Source organism: Mesoplodon bidens, assembly GCF_964165515.1.
Source record: "Mesoplodon bidens genome assembly, chromosome: 13".
In the NCBI taxonomy this organism is placed as follows: Eukaryota; Metazoa; Chordata; class Mammalia; order Artiodactyla; family Ziphiidae; genus Mesoplodon; species Mesoplodon bidens.
The window spans coordinates 42,739,606-42,762,061 of NC_138169.1; the positions used below are offsets into that span (position 1 = coordinate 42,739,606).

Here is a 22,456-nt window from a genome sequence, read left to right on the forward strand (position 1 = left end):
AAGTGAACAGCACAAGGGACCTTTGTGGTCATGGAACAGTTCTGTATTTGATTGTGGTAGTGCGTATACCAATCTACACATGATAAATTGCATAAAACTATGCACACATACACAAATGAGTACATGTAAAACTGGTAAAAGTTGAATAAGTTTGTACCAATGTCATTTTCCCGGTTTTGATGTTGTACTATAGTTATGTTAAAATATTACCATTGGGGGCAGCTGGGTGAAAGGTACAGGGGACCTCTCTGCACTATTTTTGAAATTTCTTGTGATCTATAATCATGTAAAAAGAAAAAGAAAAAATCATATTATTCAACAAGGACACCAAGACACTTTTTAAGTAACAGCTTCTTGCAAATGTTGGTTTACCATAACATTGTAAATTTCAGAAACCCTTGAAACGTTAGAGTGAATTGGTTTGGTTAGGAACTTTTTTCTTTTTTAGTAAAACCAGACTTTTCAAGAGTTTCTAATATTAAAGAAAAAGATGGGGGGCATGGGGGGCTAAATACAAATTGCTTTTACTAGTTAACTAAAACTCTGAATTAAGTGTTTGGAATTGAGGGTATGGAGTTCTCCTCTTTTGTGGGTACCCTTTTTTCTTTTTTTAGTTAAGGCTGGTTTCACCAAACTTAAGATCCTCCCCGATGGAAAACAACAAACATGGAAAGTAATAACAATACTTAAACTTACCTGGCTATTACTATCCACTAGGCACCATTTTAAGTTATTTATACCTATAAATACATTAAACCTAAGACGAACACTTTTCTACCAATTTTTAAATATTCCCATTTTATTGATGAGGACAAAGAGACAAGAGTTGTTTCACAGGTAGTAATGTTGTACCAGATTATACAGATTTCATAGAACAGTTAAATTTGCAGATATCTTTCAAGTTAGCATAATTTGGGCTTTTAGAAAATTTCTTTGGTTAAAATAGTATTATCTTAATTCCTATTATAAACATTAGTTTGATGGACTATTTGCTCATTTGTTCTATTTGATCACAAGGCAGAAATGGACAAAAGAAATGAAAAGAGAGAAAGAGTGCGAGCAAGTGCAAGGACAAGTGAAAATTCGAAAATTATAACTTATTTCTTTGGGTTAAAATAATGTAAGATAACGAAGGATGGAGGGGAAGAGAAAGAGAGAGAAGGACATTTTAGAATTTGAATCCAAAAATAAGAGGTTGAAAATTAACTTACCACTGGTTCTCTAATAGGTTTGCGAAAACAAAAATACCTGATCTTTGAAGTTCTCACTATTAAGCCCTAATCTCTGAGGGTCATTTTAATAACCCCACTCCTGGAGCAACACCAGCATGGGAAAATTGGGACACACGCGCCAGGCACTAAGGATAGCAGAGGAACACAGTCGACTCACACGCACAGCCTCGAACCAGCGGAAGTCCACGAGGACCCCTGAGCTGTCCCCGTGATCACTTCCGACGGCGTCTTGAGCATGCGCAAGCACTTCCGGGTAGCATGTGGCCGCAGGTGCGACGCCACTGCCCCCTCGACTGAGGCAGTGTGGGACTCACAGCGGATATTGTGGTAGCCCTGCGCCAATGGCGTCTCAGTATGACCGGGCAATCACTGTCTTCTCCCCGGACGGACACCTATTACAAGTGGAATATGCCCAGAAAGCGGTAAAGAAAGGATCCACCGTGGTGAGCGAGCAACTCTTCTTGACCACCGTTCTCTGCCCTGTGTCAGGCCTTCCTTACCCCTTTGCCCCAGCGCATCACTCAGTGTAGGGGAACAAGAAAAGAGTCTCCCACGTGTGAAAATTGCCTCTTTCCTTTATTGAGGAAGATGCTGTTCTGAAATGTGGGATGGAAGCGGTGGAGTTAAAAGTTGGTAGATTTCATAGGTTTCCGTTGTGCAACTGCCTTTAACAGTCGCTGTAAACGTTTAACTAGGGTGTGTGTATGTGTGTGTGTTGTAGCCTTGACTGTAGAAGAGATATTAATGCTGTGTCTGACAGTAAAGAAAGAAAAGGCTTCTTTCAGCCTGTAACAGCCTGCCTGAATGCACACTGCCCACTTCCTCAGGATTTGGCAGACACATGGAAAAGTAATAATTACAGTAAAAATCAAACATGGCTGTCCCTGAAATGTGGCTTAAATCGATGTAAAATTAAATCTTTGTTGAGGGAATGGTTGAAAATGCTAATCTACTCCAACACTTTCACCTTTTAAAAATAATTGTCCAAAAATTTACTCCTGAATATTTAGCAGCCTTCTAGAGGCTTTAAGCCCAAGAATCTCCACTCTTTTGCCATTTCCACTTCTTTTGGTTTGGTTTTTAAATAATACTGGAATTCCTTGAGAGATTATACCCTCCTTTAAATTGATATATCCACATTTCTGAAAAACGTTAAAACATTCAGGGCAGCAGTAATGCTCCTGCCAAGTTTTAATTATATTTAATAATCTTGGTGATTTATAAAAATTTAAAAGGACAAAAGTGCCCTGGTGACCAAAGATATATTACCCCAAATCGTCCAGATCCTAGCCTTTGAATTCAGGAGGGTGCAATTTTTTAAAATCTTTCAGATTTCATGAGCATGTTTGTTGTGTATCTTGGAAATTGAGACACTAGCTATGACAATACGCAGTGCGTTTCTAAGTCTAGTAGTATCTGTATTTTCTCTCACTTTCCATACAAACTTAGTTATGAAAGGAAGTAATTCACTTTTATCATAAATCTATCAAATGTAAAGTGGTTAAAAAAATAACACTAGAAAGAATCTTACCATTTTTTAAAGTATTTTTCTATTTAATTGGGCCCTCTAGTTTTACTTCTGTTTTGTAAGTAATTCTTTTGGAATTGTAAATTTAAGAAAAGCCTGATGTAGCTTAAACCAAAAGGGTACCATTTTGATAAAAACAAAAATTATATAATCCCCCGCATGCCATGAAGCATATGGTTAGAAAATAATGCCCGAGTTTTAGAACCTAAAATAAAGGGAGTAATGGGAGAAGACTGAGGTGTAATAAGAAACCACATTGGCTATTTAAAATGTTTTAAGAATGCTATAAAACTGATTGATGGTTTCTTTGTAATGAACTGTAAAAGGGTAAGGATATAAAAATACCTATAGTGGGTATTTTTAAAGACACATTGGAAGGATGAGACAGTTTTGTCTCAGGATTCTGAAATTATAATTTGCATCTTTGTATGGAGTTATTCATTGTGTTTCCTTGAGGGCACTATGACCTTTCATGTGGGGTAAAGTTTACAGTGGCACTTGTTTATTAAAATATGTCACGAAATATTCTGTCTATAAATGACAGTTGATATGATGAGTTATAAATAAGCTGAGGTTGGCCAGCTGTGACCAGTATGTAGATACGATATTATTTGGTAATACAAAAAGTTATATGGGCTACAATTAGAGTCCTTGGGTTCTGCTTCTTTCTTTTTTTCTGGTTTTTTTTTTTTTTTTTTCGGTACACGGGCCTCTCACTGTTCTGGCCTCTCCCGTTGAGGAGCACAGGCTCCGGACGCGCAGGCTCAGCGGCCATGGCTCAGGGGCCACGGCTCAGAGGCCTAGCCGCTCCGCGGCATGTGGGATCTTCCCGGACCGGGGCACGAACCCGTGTCCCCTGCATCGGAAGGCGGACTCTCAACCACTGCGCCACCAGGGAAGCCCGTTCTGCTTATTTCTTGATGATTATCTTACAGCATGAAGTGAGGCAAGAGGCCTGTTTTCTTTTTGCTTTAGTTCCCTTTTATATAAATGAAAAATACGTTTGAATAACATTTCGAAGAGGTAATACTTTCTTTTAAGGGAAGAAAAAAATGAATCCTTCACAATATTCCCATGAAAAGGCTAAGGTTTATTATCCTTCTTCATTCTGTCCTTTCCCTGACCCCAAACTGTTATTAGCTCCATATTTCCTACTTTATCAAATCTCAGCTCCACAGTCTGGCCATGAAAATCTTACACGATCCACATCCATGCTCTTTAATTAAGGGAGCAGTTTCATGGTTTTACCAATATATGCTTTCTGCCTTGTAGGTGGGGAGAGTAGAAAACACCTCTCTGTCACTCTCCATCTTACTTATCCTCTAAGAGTCTCTGCACATTTCTTTCCTTTGTGGCCCTGTTTCTGATCCAGTCTAGTCATCATGGATCTCTTTCTTCTTCTGAATTTATCATCTGTACCACAGAGCAGTGTAGAGTATTTACTATTTAGCCTCATATTCTCTTTAACTTCAGGTATGCTTAATAGTCTTCTCACACCAACTGGATAGTAAGATCTTTGAGAATCTAGATGGTGTAATTCCTTTTGTGCTTCTACTGCAAGATATATAGTGGATGGGGCTTCCCTGGTGGCGCAGTGGTTGAGAGCCTGCCTGCCGATGCAGGGGACACGGGTTCGTGCCCCGGTCCAGGAAGATCCCACATGCCGCGGAGCAGCTGGGCCCGTGAGCCATGGCCGCTGGGCCTGCGCGTCCGGAGCCTGTGCTCCACAACGGGAGAGGCCACAACAGTGAGAGGCCCGCGTACCGCAAAAAAAAAAAAAAAAGAAAAAAAAAAAAGATATATAGTGGATGAACTAGGAAGGACGTAAACTACCATTTAAGTAATACCTATTTGATACCATGTATTTCATGTACATTATCTAACGTTAAGAACAGTATTTAATCCCCTTTTTAGTGTATGTGGAAACCATGATTAGGATGCTTCCATAGCTTGGAGAAGGTACCCAACCAGAAAGTGATAGAGCCCGTATTCTCACTTAAGTCTTTCTAGTTCCAAAGCCCCTGCTCTTTGCATTGCACCATGCAATTTATTTCATAAATTTTGTATATTACTTATCTGTCAACATCATGAGTGTGGAAGCTAGATATGTATCATGTAAAGCAATTAACTTCTCTAAGCTTCAGGGGTTTTTTTAATAGTAAAATAGGCCTCGAAATAGTGCCTGCTTCATAGTGTTGATGTGATAAATGAATGAGGCAATAATACATGTTCAGCATCTTGCGCAGTGTCTGGTTCACAGCAAGTACTTAATAAATGGTAGGTATTATTCTTTACTATCCCTTTGTTTTCTCCTTTTCCTTCAATTTGGTCTGTATTTCTTCCAGCACTTTCATTTATTATTTCAAGACATTTTTGTTGAACACTTACATCTGCCAAATGTGGTGCTAGGTCCTAGGATTTCACAGTGGACAAAATAGACTCAGTCAATAGCCTCAGAGAGCTTACTCTCTAGCAGGAATGTTAGATGACTATGGGTAGATAGTCCTAACAAGGCCTATCTGAGTATCATAATGAGAGAATATGAGGCATTGTGGGAACTCTAGGTGTTAGGTCCCCATGAAGATGTATGTAATATTTAAGTAGACACCTGAAAGATGAAAGTTAGCCAGGTGAAAAAGTGGGAGGGGAAAGAGAAGAGTATTTTAGAGAAAAGAAATAGCATATGGGAAGACCAAGAAGGAAAATATGACTATGGTTCACAAACTGGAAGGCATTCGGGATTGCTGAAGCAGTGGGAAAATGGGAAGAGATGAAGCTAGATACAGGAGCCAGATCACGGAATACTTTTAAAGGAATAAGAAGCCTTGAAGGGTTTTGATGTGGCTATTGCTGTTCTGTCTTTCTAATAACAGACTGCATTTGTCCCACCAAAGAGGTACTCACATGACCCGAGCAGAATCATTTATAGTTTCTGTCCTCCTGCGATGAGCAAGTGACAGAAATCTGGCCAATATAAGTCCATCCTCGGGACTTTTCTAGCTAGAGATAGTGGTAGCTTTTTTCCTCTGGGAGAACTGTTGGGATATGAGTCCAAGGTTGCTGGTGGCCATCTTTTTTTCTGTACAGATAAAGCCTCTCTGCATCAAGAGAGCAGGAAGGCTGATATGCAGAAGTAAATATTATAGTCCCTAGATCCTTTTGTCCCTAACCCACCTCTGTGTTGTCTTGGTTTGCCTAGTGAGAAATGTTTCCTACCAATACAGGTTTTAAGTAGAGGAATGCCACATTCAGATTTTCTTTTCTTTTTTCTTCATATTTTAATTTTTCAAAGACTTCTCAGACTGCATCGTGGTCAGTGGATTAGATGAAATCAAGGCTGGAAGCAGGGAGAATACATGGGAGTCTATGGAAGTAGTCTAGATGAAAGATGATAATAGTTCTCACTAGGGTTGGGGCAAAAATGGAAATAAGGCAGATTCTGGAGAAACTTAAGCAGCATAGTTGATACATTTGATGATTATTTGGCTGGCACTGGGGGTGGGGAAGGAGAAGAGGAGGTACTGAAGAGGGAGGAGTTAGAGAGGGTGCCTCCATTTCTGGATTTAGCCTCTTAGTATATGGCACTGCCATTTTTTTAGGGAATATGAAGCACTAAGTATGAGGAGAAGATAACTGAGGTTTGGACTTTTTGAGACTGAGATGCTTATGGAATCTGTAGTAGGCAGCCTCTAAAATGGCCTCTAATGATCCCCACCTTCTGGTGTTCATGCCCTTAAGTAACCCTCTCGCCTGGATGTAGGCTGAACCTAGTGACTTGCTTCTAAGGAATGGGATAGGCAAAAGTGATGGAACATCACTTCAGATATTAGGTTACAGATGGTGACTTGCGTTTTGTTCATCCTCACTCACTCTCTCATTTGTTTACTCTGGTGGAACACAGTTGGCATGTTGTGATTGGTCATTTGGAGGGTCCTGTGTAGCAAGGAACTGAGGGAAGCTTCTGTTAAAAACCCAGTATGGAGCAAAACCCAGTATGGAACTGAGGTCCTTAGTCCAACAATCCGCAAGGAACTGAATCTTGTTAACAACCATGCGAGTGAACTTGTAAATGGACTCTCCCCCATGAACCTTGAGATGAGTGCAGTCCCGGGGGACAACTTGGTTGCAGCTTTCTGAGAGACCCTGAGCCAGAGAACTTTGCTAAACTGTTTCCAGATTCCTGATCCACAGAGACGGTGAGGCAGCTGAATATACACATTTGGAACTCAGGATATTGATCTGGGCTGGAGATAGTTACTGGTATTTTGAAGTGTATCCTTTCTCTCCCTTACTTAAAACCTATGTTGGGGCTTCCCTGGTGGCGCAGTGGTTGGGAGTCCGCCTGCCGATGCAGGGGACACGGGTTCGTGCCCCGGTCCGGGAGGATCCCACATGCCGCTGAGTGGCTGGGCCCGTGAGCCATGGCTGCTGAGCGTGCGCGTCCGGAGCCTGTGCTCCGCAACGGGAGAGGCCACAACAGTGAGAGGCCCGCGTACCGCAAAAAAAAAAAAAAAAAAAAAAAAAAAACTATGTTGAAGGTCAAGTAAATGAGTGTTCTTGAGAACTCTTCTTCACTAGAGAAGACAAAATTTAGACTATAGACTATGTAGACTAGGGTAGACTGCAACCTTAAGGGACCTTAATGACCCTATGTGTAGTCTACCTTGGCTAAACACTGGGAGGAGTGGGGTAGAAAGCAGGTTACTATAAGCTAAGAGTTGATGACAGTATTTGGCCTTGAAGTTGAGAGAGAGAGGCAGAATTGAAATGAAGTGGTCTTTAAGATTTTGTTTAAGATAAGAGAGACTTCAGCATACCTTTAAATGTTGGTGAGAAAAAGCCTGGAGAGAATGTTGAGGTTGATTTGTTTTAACTTCAAAAGGTTATTTAAATGGCATCATACAATATGAAACCTTTTGGAATATGGTTTCTTCCCTTGAGATTCATCCAAGTTGTTGCATATTATTGCAAGTAGTGTTCCATGGTATGGATGTACCACAGTGTTTAACTATTCATGTGTTGGAGAACATTTGAGTTGTTTCCAGTTTGGAGCTGTTATGAATAAAGCTGCATTCATAGCAGGTTTTTGTATGAATGTAAGTTTTTATTTCTCTGATATAAACCTCCCAAGTGTACAATTACTAGATTGTATGGTAATTGCATGTTTTATAAGAAGCTGCCAAATTGTTTCCCAGAGTGGCTGTACCATTTTACATTCCTACCAGCAATATGTTAGTGATCCAGTTTCTACACATCCTTGCCAGCATTTGGTGTTACTGTCTTTCATTTTAGCCATTCTGATAAGTGTGTAGTGATACCTAAGTGTGGTTTTAATTAAATTAGCCATTAATGGCTAATAATGTTGAACATATTTTCATGTGCTTATTTGCCATCTGTATATCTTCTTCAGTGAAATGTCTTTCATGTCTTTTGTCCATTTTCTAACTAGACTGTTTAGTTTTTTTACTGTTGAGTTTTGACAGTTCTTTATATATTCTAGATTCTGGTACTTTGTCAGTTAAGTGGTTTGCAAATATTTTCTCTCACTCTGTACCTTGTCTTTTCATCCTCTTCACATGGACATCCATAGAGCAAAAGTTTGTAATTTTAATGAGGCCAAATTTATAATTTTTTTTCCTTTTTATGGTTCATGCTTTTGGTGTCAGTAGAAGAACTCTTTGCCTAGATCCCAAAAATTTTCTCCTTTTTTTTTTAAGAGTTTATAGTTTTACATTTGAGTCTATGATCCATATTAAGTGCTCACTTTGGCAGTACATATACTAAAATTGGAATGATACAGAGAAGATTAGTGTGGCCCCTGCTCAACGGTGACATGCAAATTCATAGCATTGCATATATTTCTAACAAAAATTAAATACAAAGAAAAATATTAAAAGCAACAAGGGAAAAGCAACAAATAATATACAAGGGAATCCCCATAAGGTTATCAGCTGGTTTTTCAGCAGAAACTCTGCAGGCCAGAAGGGAATGGCATGATATATTTAAAGTGAACAGGAAAAACCTGCAGTGAAGAATATTCTACCCAGCAAGGCTGTCATTCAGATTCGACGGAGAAATCAAAAGCTTTACAGACAAGCAAAAGCTAAGAGTATTCAGCACCATCAGACCAGCTTTACAACAAATGCTAAAGGAACTTCTCTAGGAGGGAAACACAAGAGAAGAGAACAAAAGAGGAAGGGGAAAAAAAGACCTACAAAAACAAGCCCAAAACAATTAAGAAAATGGCAGTAGGAACATACATATCGATGATTACCTTAAATGTAAATGGATTAAATGCTCCAACCAAAAGACACAGACTGGCTGAATGGATACAAAAACAAGACCCATATATGTGCTGTCTACAAGAGACCCACTTCAGACCTAGGGACACATACAAACTGAAAGTGAGGGGATGGAAAAATGATTTTCATTTCCATGCAAATGCAATTCAAAACAAAGCTGGAGTAGCAATACTCATATCAGACAAAATAAACTTTAAAATAAAGACTGTTACAAGAGACAAGGAAGGACACTAAATAATGATCAAGGAATCAATCCAAGAAGAAGATATAACAATTGTAAATGTATATGTGCACCCAACATAGGAGCACCTCAGTATATAAGGCAAATGCTAACAGCCATAAAAGGGGAAGCACAATAACAGTGGGAGACTTTAACACCCCACTTATGCCAATGTGTAGATCATCCAGACAGAAAACTAGTAAGGAAACACAAGCATTAAATGGCACATTAGACCAGATAGACTTAATTGATATTTGTAGGAAATTCCACCCAAAAGCAGCAGAATACACTTCTCAAGTGCACATGGAACATTCTCCAGGATAGATCACATCTTGGGTCACAAATCAAGCCTCGATAAATTTAAGAAAATTGAAATCATGTCAAGCATCTTTTCCAACCACAATGCTCTGAGATTAGAAATCAATTACAGGGCTTCCCTGGTGGCACAGTGGTTGAGAGTCCGCCTGCCGATGCAGGGGACGCAGGTTCGTGCCCCGGTCCGGGAGGATCCCACATGTCGCGGAGCGGCTGGGCCCGTGAGCCATGGCCGCTGAGCCTGCGCGTCCGGAGCCTGTGCTCTGCAACGGGAGAGGCCACAACAGTGAGAGGCCCACGTACCACAAAAAAAAAAAAAAAGAAATCAATTACAGAAAAAAAAACTGTAAAAACCACACACACATGGAGGCTAAACAATGTTACTAGAGAACCAATGGATCACTGAAGAAATCAAAGAGGAAATCAAAAAATCCCTAGAGATAAATGACAATGAAAACCTATGGGATGCAGCAAAAGCAGTTCTAAGAGGGAAGTTTATAGCAATACAATCCTACCTCAAGAAACAAGAAAAATCTCAAATAAACAACCTAACCTTACACCTAAAGCAACTAGAGAAGAAAAAAGAAAACCCAAATTAGTAGAAGGAAAGAAATCATAAAGATCAGAGCAGAAATAAATGAAATAGAAACAAAGAAAACAATAGCAAAGATCAATGAAACTAAAAGCTGGTTCTTTGAGAAGATAAACAAAATTGATAAACCTTTAGCCAGACTCAACAAGAAAAAAAGGGAGAGGACTCAAATTAATAAAATTAGAAATGAAAAAGGAGAAGTTACAATGGATACCACAGAAATACAAAGGCTCATAAGAGACTGCTACAAGCAACTATACACCATTAAAATGGACAATCTAGAAGAAATTCTTAGAAGGTAAAACCTTCCAAGAATGAACCAGGAAGAAATAGAAAATATGAACAGACAAATTACAAGTACTGAAATTGAAACTATGATTAAAAATCTTCCAACAAACAAAAGTTCAGGACATGATGGCTTCACAGGCGAATTCTTTTTCTTTCTTTCTTTCTTTCTTTCTTTCTTTCTTTCTTTCTTTCTTTCTTTCTTTCTTTTCTTTTTCTTTCTTTCTTTCTTTCTTTCTTTCTTCCTTTCTTCCTTTCTTCCTTCCTTCCTTCCTTCCTTCCTTCCTTCCTTCCTTCCTTTCCTTCCTTCCTTCCTTCCTTCCTTCCTTCCTTCCTTCCTTCCTTCCTTCCTTTCTTTCTTTCTTTCTTTCTGGCTGTGTTGGGTCTTCGTTGCTGCGTGCAGGCTTTTCTCTAGTTGTGGTGAGTAGGGGCTACTCTTTGTTGTGGTGCGTGGATTTCTCATTGCAGTGGCTTCTCATTGTGGAGCATGGACTTTAGGTGCGAGGGCTTCAGTTTTTGTGACACGTGGGCTCAGTAGTTGTGGGCTCTTGGGCTCTAGAGTGCAGGCTTAGTAGTTGTGGTACACGGGCTTAGTTGTTCCACAGCATGTGGGATCTTCCCGGACCAGAGCTCGAACCCATGTACCCTGCGTTGGCAGGCGGATTCTTAACTACTGCACCACCAGGGAAGTCCCCAGGCAAATTCTATGATCCATATTGAGTTTATTTTTGTATATGGTGTGAGGCTGAAGTTGAAATTCATTTTTCAATGGAGTATTTTAAAATAAATCCCAGATATTATGATATTTCCCCTGTAAATATTTCAGTATTTATCTCAATTAAAAAGGATGTTTTTTATTTTTATTTATTTATTTTAATACTTATTTATTATTTATTTATTTACTTTGGCTGTGCCGGGTCTTAGTTGCAGCACAGGGGATCTTTGTTGCAGCATGCAGGATCTTTAGTTGCAGCATGCGGACTTCTTAGTTGTGGCATGCGAACTCTTCATTGTGGCATGCGAACTCTTTGTTGTGGCATGCGTGCAGGATCTAGTTCCCCAGCCAGGGATCGAACCTGGGCCCCCTGCATTGGGAGCATGGAGTCCTACCCACTGGACCACCAAGGAAGTCCCCAAAAAGATGTTTTTTTAAAACCATGATCACTCCCAATGAAATTAACAAAAACTCCTTAATATTTTATAATAGTCTACATTCTAATTTTCCTTATTGCTTACAAAATATCTTTTTATAGTTCTTTTGTTTGAGTCTGAATCTAAAGTCCATGCATTGCAGTAAGCTGTTAGATATCTCTTTTATTCTTGAACAGCATCCCCCTTTATTTTCATGCCTTGGACTTTTTTCTTTTTTTTTTTTTTTTGCGGTACGCAGGCCTCTCACTGTTGTGGCCTCTCCCGTTGCGGAGCACAGGCTCCGGACGCGCAGGCTCAGCGGCCATGGCTCACGGGCCTAGCCGCTCCACAGCATGTGGGATCTTCCCGGACCGGGGCACGAACCCAGGTCCCCTGCATTGGCAGGCAGACTCTCAACCACTGCGCCACCAGGGAAGCCCACCTTGGACTTTTTGAAGAGACTGGATTAATTGTTCAGTAGTATCCCCCATCTAGATTTGCCTGTTTTTTTGACCTTCATAAATTTAACGATTTGGAGAGATAAGTATAATGAATAGATAATTATAAATGTGTTGATTGCACAAACAGATAGGTTGTTTAGAGAATAATACAGAAGGACTCCTTGAGGTGAGATTTAAATTGAGACCTGAAATAAGAGGAGAAGCATTCCAGACAGTGGGAATACCACATGTGAAGGCTCAGAGGAGGGAAACAGAATTGTGTTTGAGAAGTCTTGAAAGAAGGTAGTGTAGCTGGTGCTTGGTTAACAACAGTGACATACTATTGTAGAAGTAGGCAGGGGTCAGATCATGCCCAGCTCTATTGGCAAGACTAAGGAGTCTGAAAAAAGTTTCTAAGGGCAGTGGAAGGATATTCAACTGGAGAGTAATCTGACCTTGTTGATGTTTTTAAATGCTCATGCTGGCTGCTTTGTGGAGACTAGATGGGGGTACAGTGAAGGGTGAGGATGCAAGGAGGAAGGTGGGGAGCAAGAGAAGAAACTGGAAAACCTATTAGGATATGCAGTAGTATGTAGTGCAGGCAAGAAATGATGGTTGCTTTTACTAGAGTGGTGATAGGAAGAAGTGGATAGCTTTTGCAGGTAAAATGGACAGAAACTTGGTGATTGATTAGAAATGGATAGTGTAGAAGAAGGAATGATAAAGGATGTCAACCAGATTTTTGGCTTGAACAGTTGAATGGACGGAGATTCATATTCTGAGACGAACCTGGCTGCTGGTTTGTGATACTTTTAACAAGCTTTGAAATAGTTTTCACAAATAATCTTCTTCCTGCTTTTCTAGTGTTATTTTTAATTTAGGTATGGATGTTGAATTTTATCACATCTTTGTAGTTTTATCATTTACTTTTTACTTTTACTATTTGATTGTTTTAGTTTGTACTGTTTCAGTTGCTGGTATCAGAAATTCAAATCAAACTAATTTAAGCAAAAAAAGTAAATCTATTGAGTCAAGTATCCAAAGGCAGCAGCGGTAAACCTTGCTTTCAGGTTCAACTATATGGCTGCTAGGGTATCAAACAATGTCAGCAGAACTGGTGTGTCTCTTCCTCCCTTTCTCTCCTTCTCTCTCCCCTTCTATCTCTTGCTTCCTCTCCCTATTACTTTCACCCTCAGACATAACATCTCTACATGGTGGCTCCCAGAGAGCCCTAGGCTTCAGGCTCCCAGCTCTAGGTACAGCAGAAGGAATTATCTTGTCTTCCAAACACTTCCAGTAAAACCTTAAGGGTTTATCATTTGGCTAGGCTGGGTTACATTATAGCCCCACCTAAAGACTCAGTATTTTTTCAAGAACAATTGAAGTTCGGTTCTTATCAGAAGGCCAAAAATAACAGATCTCCACTTACCCAGTGTAACATTTATATTTAAAGATTTAATTTTATTGATGTTCCTAAAACTCCTGGAATGAACCATACTATTTATGGTATATTGTTATTTTTCTGTACCTCTAGATTCTATTTATGAATATCTTTTTGAATGGGCATCAGGTTTCCTAAGTGAAAATCATTAGTACTTTTTGCCAGATTTTAACATTGTTACATAGCTTTCCCTAAAAGCATTAGGGGGACTTCCCTGGTGGCGCAGTGGTTAAGAATCCACCTGACAATGCAGGGGACAGGGGTTCGATCCCTGGTCCGGGAAGATCCCTCATGCTGCGGAGCAACTAAGCCCATGCGCCACAAATAATGAGCCCACGTGCTCCAACTGCTGAAGCCCGGGTGCCTAGAGCCCGTGCTCCGGAACAAAAGAAGCCACAGCAATAAGAAGCCCACACACCACAATGAAGTGTAGCCCCCGCTCTCTGCAACTAGAGAAAGCCTGCGCACAGCAACGAAGACCCAGCGCAGCCAAAAATCAATCCATCAAAATAATTTTAAAAAAGCATTAGGAATATTTCAATTTTGATCTGCACCATAGAATAATTTAAATAGCATAGGAAGTACCTATAACAGAAGGTTAGAAAGAATTTATCCATGAACCTTCGAGGTCTGACACTTGCTTTTGAGGAATAGTTCTTTCCTGAAATTATCCCATGTTGGTTAGTGAGAGTGAGACTTCTATCTTTTCTTGAGTAAGTATGAGCAATTTTTAATTTTTCTCATCTGTCGTCTTTTTTTCAGTCAGGTTTTCAAATTTATTAACTTAGAATTTTTAAATTCCTACTTTTTCACGTGTGCATATATTTATTTTATCCTTTCCTCCTCTTGGCTATATTAACTGAAATACTGCTTTTAATTATTTCTTTTAAAAAACGTATCTTGGGCTTCCCTGGTGGCGCAGTGGTTGAGAGTCCGCCTGCCGATGCAGGGGACACGGGTTCGTGCCCCGGTCTGGGAAGATCCCACATGCCGCAGAGCGGCTGGGCCCGTGAGCCATGGCTGCTGAGCCTGCGCATCCGGAGCCTGTGCTCTGCAAGGGGAGAGGCCACAACAGTGAGAGGCCCGCCTACCGCAAAAAAAAAAAAAAAAAAAAAAAAAAAAAACGTATCTTGGGGAGTCCACTGGTGGCCTATTGGTTAGGATTCTGGGCTTTCACTGCCGTGGTCCAGGTTCAATCCTTGGTCAGGGAACTGAGATCCCGCAAGCTGCTCAGTGCTGCCAAAAATTAAAAAAAAATTTTTTTTTAATCTTATTATTATTTATCAATTGTATTGTTTTCTCCCTAACCATTAATTTCTGCTTTTGCCTTACTTCACCTCTTAAGTTTAGCTTAAGTATTTTTATTCCTTTTTGATCTTCTTGAATGAATTCTTAATTTTTACTTGATTTTATAAAGTGAGATTATGCATTTTCTTCTGAGCTTAATTTCATCCACAGAAGACTTTAATATTAGGATTTTCATTATAAACATTTTCTAAATAGTCTGTTTTGACAGTTTTAATCACTTTATCAAGTCAAAAATTATTTAGGTGAGAGCTACATATTGTGTTCTCTTGTGATCAATGAATTGAATTGGATTTATTTCAATTTTGGGAAAATATTGAGATTTTTTTTGACTCCTAATATATGTTAAAGTGTTATAATGTCCCATGGCTTGCTAGAAAGGCATATTCCCTGTAGGGTGTAAAGTTTGACATGTGTGTATTAGGTGAGGGTGGGATGTGGGGGGAGGGTAGCTGATGTTGGATAGAATGGTAAGAGAAGGACTATTGGATAAACTGACAGACTTGAAGTAAGGGAACAATAAGAGCAAAAGCCTTGACAAATTGTCTGTGTTTTACTTAACTGGAAGATGTAGTCTCAGATCTAATTCTATATATTTAACTTGTTCTATATTTTTACTTCAATAATACTAATTCAAGCACACCTTTTTGCATAATTATATTGTATAAAACTGTACTAATACCACACTTGGTCACAAGGCAATCATAAAACACAAATGCCTCTCAAAATATTTACATTACCATTGTAATACAGAATTAAAATTCTCATAGATTACTCTTGAACCCCTGAGAAAAGGGTCATGTTTCCCAGAAGTCCCTATCTGAGAGCTACTACCCTTATACATTATTCTTTAAACTTTTTCCCACTTCCTTCCCAAGTGAAGGAATGGAGAGTGGAGCAATAGTGATTCTTCTTGTTATATTCATGTTTGCATTGAGGTTTTCCTTATCACTGATGTAGCATGAGGGCATTTGGTCTTTCTCTTGGCTACTTATGGCCCCTATTCCTTATCCCTCCAAATTGTGAGATTCATGGGAGAGCTTTCAGGATTTTTTCTACTTGACTTTCTATACTACTTCTCCTACCACCAGCACTGGTACTACCCATTCTATAAGGAATTCACATGTATTTCCAGCATCTTCTTTCATTTGGGTTAAATTTTTTCTTTATTGAGATAGTACTTCTTTAGGTGTACTGTATGAGATTAGGACACTCACGTAGTTTCAGCATTGGTGGTATATTCTTCTAGTTTATACCTATTTATCTTCGCTTTGAGTTTGGGAAATGAACTTCTAGTAAGCCTATACCTATGCATCTATTTTCTTAGAAGTCTTCTTTTCTCATTTTTATTGAAGGTTAAGGAAGAGCCTTTCTCCGTAAGTCATATGTTAGAATAATTTGATTTTAGTGTTGAAAATGATAACTCGTTATGTTTTTTTAATGACTCAACAGGTTGGAATTCGAGGTGCTGATATAGTTGTGCTTGGGGTCGAAAAAAAATCTGTTGCCAAGCTTCAAGGTGAAAGAACTGTGAGGAAAATTTGTGCCCTTGATGACCATGTCTGCATGGCTTTTGCAGGTACTTAGGGACCTACAATAATGATAGAGTATCTTGGTGTAGTAGGGTAACAGTTGGCCCCTCTGTAGCTGTTATGCAATATTTATACAACATATAGAGCTAAACTCCATTTCTTATTAAACATAAACAGTATGCCTTATTTTTGGGGGAAATCACAACTCTAAACCAGCATTTCTGATACTGAGCTTTAATAAAACATAAATTTTAAAAGAAATATATTACCTTAATTATAACTTTAGGTAGCTGTTTTCTTTTTAAACTTTTTACTTTGAAATAATTATACTTAGGAAGTTACAAAACAACATAGGGAAGTCCCCTTTACCCAGTTTCCTCCAAAGGTAACATCTTTAAAAACCAGTAAATTGACATTGGTATAAGCCACAGAGCTTATCCAGATTTCACCAGCTCTACGTGCATTCATTTGCATGCATTTGTGTGTGTGTGTGTAGGTTTAATATATTTAACATGCGTACATTCATGTAGCCATCACCAAAATAAAGATATACAACTCTTTGGTCATCACAGGGCTATATCATGCTATTCCTCCTTCTTGTGTCTGACATCTGGCAACTACTAATCTATTCTCTATCTGTGTAATTTTGCATGAGAATGTTGTATGAATAAAATCATGTGGTATATAACCTTTTCATATTGGCTTTTCTTGTTCAGCATAATTCCCTTGCAGTTCATCCAAGTTACTGCATACGTCATTACGCCATTGCTTTTTATTGCTGAATAGTATTCCATGGTACAGGATATACCACACTTTGCTAACAACTCACCAATTAAAGGACATTTGGATTATTTCCAATTTTTGCCTATTACAAATAAAGCTGGTGTGAACATTCGTGTACAGGTTTTTGCGTGAACGTAGGTTTTCATTTTTCTGGGATAAATGCTTGAGCACAGTTGCTGGGTCATATAATAATGCATGTTTAGTCTAATAAAAGACCGCCAAATTGTTTTCCAGAGAGGCTGTACTGTTTTGCATTCTTGCTCACAATGTATGAATGATTCATATTCTCTGCATCCTCATTAGCATTTGGTGTTGTTACTATTTTTTATTTTAGACATTTGTGTAGGTGTGTCGTGAAATCTCTTGTTGGATTTAATTTGCATTTGCCTCATAGCTAATGATGTTGAACATATTTTTATGTGTTTATTTGCCACTGTATAGCAAACAAGACATGTTTCTTGTCTTTTTTTTCTTTTTGCTCCTTTTCTAATTGTGTTTTTTCAAAACAAAAATTTTGTATTGAAGTTTAAAAACTTCATTGAGCAACACATAGCCTTTACCTTACTGTCTTATAAAAGGAATCATTTTGCCACAGAACAAGTCTTAATAAATTTTAAAAGGTTGAAATCATACAAAGTTTTTTTTCTGACCAAAATTGAATAAAACTAGAAATCAAGAGCAGAAGAAAAATTGAAAAATATACAATATGTGGAAGTTAAAGAGTACACCTAAAAAAACCCCCATGAATCAAAGAAGAAATCACAAGAGAAATTAGAGAATATCTTGAGACAAACGAAAATGAAAACACAACATACAAAACTTACGGGATGCAGCAGAAGGATTGCTAAGAGGAAAATTTATAGCTATAAATGCTTACATTAAAAAAAAGAGGGCTTCCCTGGTGGCACAGTGGTTGAGAGTCCGCCTGCCGATGCAGGGGATGCGGGTTCGTGCCCCGGTCCGGGAAGATCCCACATGCCGCGGAGCGGCTGGGCCCGTGAGCCATGGCTGCTGAGCCTGCGCGTCCGGAGCCTGTGCTCCGCAACGGGAGAGGCCACAACAGTGAGAGGCCCGCGTATGGCAAAAAAAAAAAAAAAAAAAAAACAGAAAGATTTCAATTTAGCAATCTAACTTTACATTAAGAACTAGTAAAAGAAGAACAAACTATAAACCCAAAGGCAGCAGAAGGAAGGAAATAATAAAGATTAGAGCAGAGATATGTAAAATAGAGAATAGGAAAACAATAGAGAAAAAGCAATGGACCCGAGATTTGGTTCTTTGCAAAGATAACATTATGATAGCATTTTCAAGTTAAAGTTGTATAAATTTAAAAGCAACAGACTGAGGACTCATTTCTTCTATAGGTTGTCTATTTATAAAGGAAGTGAATTTGCACTTTTCAATGTATCTTTAAATAGAAGTGGCTCTCTTTTTCCTAGCCATTTAGTATTGATTTGTATAATTGCTAGTTCTTATGTTAAAATCAGACACATATACACAACTATGTTACTCGTATGGTTTGACAAATTTATCACTTATTTTTTTCCTTGAAGTAGTTACATTACTACTTTCTAAATATGATACTTTTATTTTTCTGTAGTTTTGGACCATATTTACAATGTAAAGGGGAAAATTGTACTTCAAAATCTCCTTTCTGATCATATTTTTAAGCTGAGTGAAGCTTTTAGTCTATAGGGTAGGCTAAGTCAGTCTGTTCCCATTTCTTTCTCTCAGATAACCTTTGCAAAGAGAAGAGAATCAGCTTCTCTTCTTTAACTGAGTATCTGATTATAATTCACGCCCTACTCATGAATGTTAGAGTGTTCTTAACAGCGGCATATTCTGACAACGTCTTCATTGTTGGTTACTGTTAACTGTCTTCAGGAGCTGACAGTTCTTCCAGGTTTGTAGAAACACGTTTTGAAATGGTGTGGAAGGGAAACAAGAGCCTGTGACTGCAAAAGGCTGATGGTTATGTGGGAAACGGCTGTTTCAGAGACTTTGTGAAAGAATTTTGGGGGCAATGTGATATTAAGAGAGTGGAGGAAGAAAGAAAATGGTGACGGAAAGGTCAAATGCCAAAAAAGTCTTTAGTAGAAATGTTTGTAATTATTAGAATCCATTTTAAGGTTTTGGTCAGTTTGTTTTTCTTTTGGTAGAAACACCTTCTATCTCCTTATTAGAAGTGTTGAGAATTCATCACATGATGTTTTGGTATGACAAAAGCAAGATGAAGTTTTTTTCTTTCTTTCTTTCTCTTTCTGTCTTTCTCTTTTTTGGCCACATGGTTTGTGGGATCTTAGTTTCCCGACCAGGGATTGAACCCGGGCCATCGGCAGTGGAAGCACAGAGTCCTAAACACTGGACCACCAGGGAATTCCCTTCTTTTTCTGTTTTAACATTTCTGATTTTCAAACACCTAATCTTAGACAAAAAGCTGAGAAGTGACATGTCACAGTTACACTGAATGCAGATTGAATTCTGTTTGATAATGAAGTAATACTCATTGTTTCCATAAGAAGAAATCCAGCTTACTTCATGGTTTAGGTAATAAGTATCTTGGTTCTGGAATTAGGATAGACCATCAACCTTTGAACAATCTGCCACTGATATCTTCTCAAAAAAGTTTTTAAAAATATGACCACGATTTTTTTTAATTTAATAAAACCTAATAATCAAACCAGCTACAGTAAGTCCCCTACATACGAACCTTCGAGTTGAGAACTTTCAAAGATGCAAACAGGTCTTCACATGTCCAATCACATAAGTTAGTTCACGTGTCTGGCGTACATTGTCATGTGTGTGCATCCTCTACAAGTGGTTGTGCTTTTATGTACTTTACAGTACTGTATAGAGTACAGTAGAACAGTATCTTTATTTCAAGCCCAGGATATCCGGAAGCAAGGGTAAAAGCAGCAGTGATGTAGCTGGTACTGCTGAAGAACTGAAGAGATTCTCAACGCAGGAAATGACAAGGGGATTTTCTTTATTTGACGAGGCGCTGTTAGTTTCTGAGGACAGGACCCGAACATAGAATGGTACATGAAGGTTGCAGCAGCCATTCAGAATGCAGTCCAGGCTACCATGTCATCTATGACGAGAAAAAAAGAGCTACTACCCAGACATCACTGGATCGTTTTTTCAAGCATGTAGATAGAATTGAATCCAGCAAGGAAGCAGAACCTGTGCCATCAACGTCAGGCGTGAGTGAAATTGCATCTTGCCCTCCGTCTTCTATTGCTGACGCTCCTTCAGCTCTACCATCTCCCACCTCCTCTGCCTCCTCCACTCAGTAACTCTTCTTGCCTGTTCACTCGATGCCAGCCCCTGTATGCCAGCTGTTGTACTGTACTACTGTACTTTTCAAGGTACTGTACTGTAAGATTAAAAATGTTTTCTTTATTTTTAGTGTTTGTTTTTTATGTATTATTTGTGTGAAAAGTATTATAAACCTATTACAGTACAGTACTCTATAGCCAATTGTGTTCGTTGGGTACCTAGGCTAACTTTGTTGGACTTAGGAACAAATTGGACTTATGAATGCACTTTCGGAACAGAACTCGTTCGTATGTAGGGGACTTACTGTCCTGTGAATTAAACCATTTTGATCTTTGGGAAATAGGTGACAACATTAGTGTTTAAACATTATTCTTTAAAACAATTTTCTTTAAAAAGTAAATAAGAATGGATCAAATGAAGGAAACTAATTTAGGATGAGTTATAGTCTATTTTATAAATCCTTTATTAAGAACATATATTGGAAAAAACAAAGGATGTTACAAGAAAAATATCATGGTGGCCAAAACCCTTTTGACAAGAAAAAATGTCATCCTTTTTTTGTAATATATTGACTACTTTTATAGGACTGACTGCTGATGCAAGAGTAGTAATAAGCAGAGCTCGTGTGGAGTGCCAGAGTCATAAGCTTACAGTTGAGGACCCAGTCACTGTAGAATATATAACTCGCTTCATAGCAACCTTAAAGCAGGTAAGCCAGTATTCCAACAGATTTCTTCAAGTTTTCTTCTTTTCTATCATTATGGGTCCTGTCATGGGAATACTACAGTCACTCCAACCATTTAGTCTATTAAAACGTCCTAAATTCCTTATTATTTCTCACACTTAACTTCAAACTCACATTCTTATTCCAGTGGAGTGGATTGATTTGATATCAGAAATCTCAATCAATGTCAATTCTGAGAATTATATTAAATTTTAAAAAATGAGTAACCTTTTAAGGAGATTTCTACAGTTGTACAGATTTCTACATCAGAGATGTAGCAGTAAAACACATGTTTTAAAGTTTTCCAAAGAAATACCCATGATTCTTTCACCTACAAAGCTAAACACAACTGATCAGGTTTAGATATGACTTCTTCTGAGTCCATGTGTAGATACATGATTTGCCATTTAGTATAATCATGATGCATACAAGTATTGTTTCATTTATTATCATTTTCTTTGTTCTTTAAATATGGCAACATCTCCTTATACTTACCATCCTTACAAACTATATAGTACTGTTTCTAGTTGCTATCTGGTAATTATTTAGGTTGTTTCCAGTTTCTTTCCTTTTCTCCTTTTCTCTCTCTCTCTCTGCCTTTCTCTCTGTCTCTCTCTCAATCTGCTGCTTTAATAACATTACTCTATCTTTGTCACAGCTTCTCTTTTTCTTTTTTGAATTATATTGTTAAATTAATTTTCAGTATGGATTTACTAGTTTAGAGATTGTAATTAGTTTTAAGACTCTTGTTATACGTAGCTAAATTGCTTTCTAAAAAGATTGAACAAATTTTTGTTGTACAACTAGCAATGCATAAATACATCCCTGAAGAATCATCAGCATTGGGTTTTTCATTTTCCTTTTATTTTGCAAATAAGTATAACGTACTGTAATAGTTGTTTTAATTTGTATTTTATAATTAGTAGTAAGGTCAATTTTTTTCCACGTTGGTTTGCTATTTTCATTTCTCCCAGTGTAAACTATCTTTCCTTTTGACAGGCACTCTAGTAGTTAAGAATGTACTCCCAGGAGCCAGAATTTTGGGACTTAAATCCTGACTTTGCTACTTCCTAGTTAATGCCTTGGGAAAACTATTTAGCCTGTTTTGCCTCAATTTTCTTATTTATAAAATGAATGTTACAATAATGTTTGTTGAATTGCAGTATGGATTAAATGATTTAGTACATTTTAAAGCATTTAGAACACTTCCTGGCATGGATTTTACCATTCGTCTACATAGAGATTTTTTAATAGGTTCTATATATTCTAGATATTAAGGTTTTAGATTACATACATTTTTTAAAATTTAATTCATGTTTCAAGAAAGTTCAACATTTTTATATTGTT

At 38.2% G+C, this 22,456-nt stretch overlaps 1 protein-coding gene across 3 annotated transcripts in view; it reads left to right on the forward strand.

The window, feature by feature from the left end:
* Nucleotides 1-1,573: 1,573 nt before the first annotated feature.
* The window catches only part of PSMA8 (proteasome 20S subunit alpha 8), a gene marked incomplete at its 5' end in the record, with an annotated part of 30,849 nt that continues 9,966 nt past the window's right edge, over nt 1,574-22,456 (forward strand). For 2 of the 3 annotated variants that reach the window (XM_081253000.1, XM_081253001.1), the window contains 3 exons: nt 1,574-1,675; nt 16,244-16,370; nt 20,970-21,094. In XM_081253000.1, coding sequence (XP_081109126.1) covers nt 1,574-1,675; nt 16,244-16,370; nt 20,970-21,094 — 354 coding nt within the window. Of the gene's footprint in view, nt 1,676-16,243; nt 16,371-20,924; nt 21,095-22,456 lie in introns of all 3 variants that reach the window. The other variant, XM_081253002.1, reaches the window with a different exon arrangement.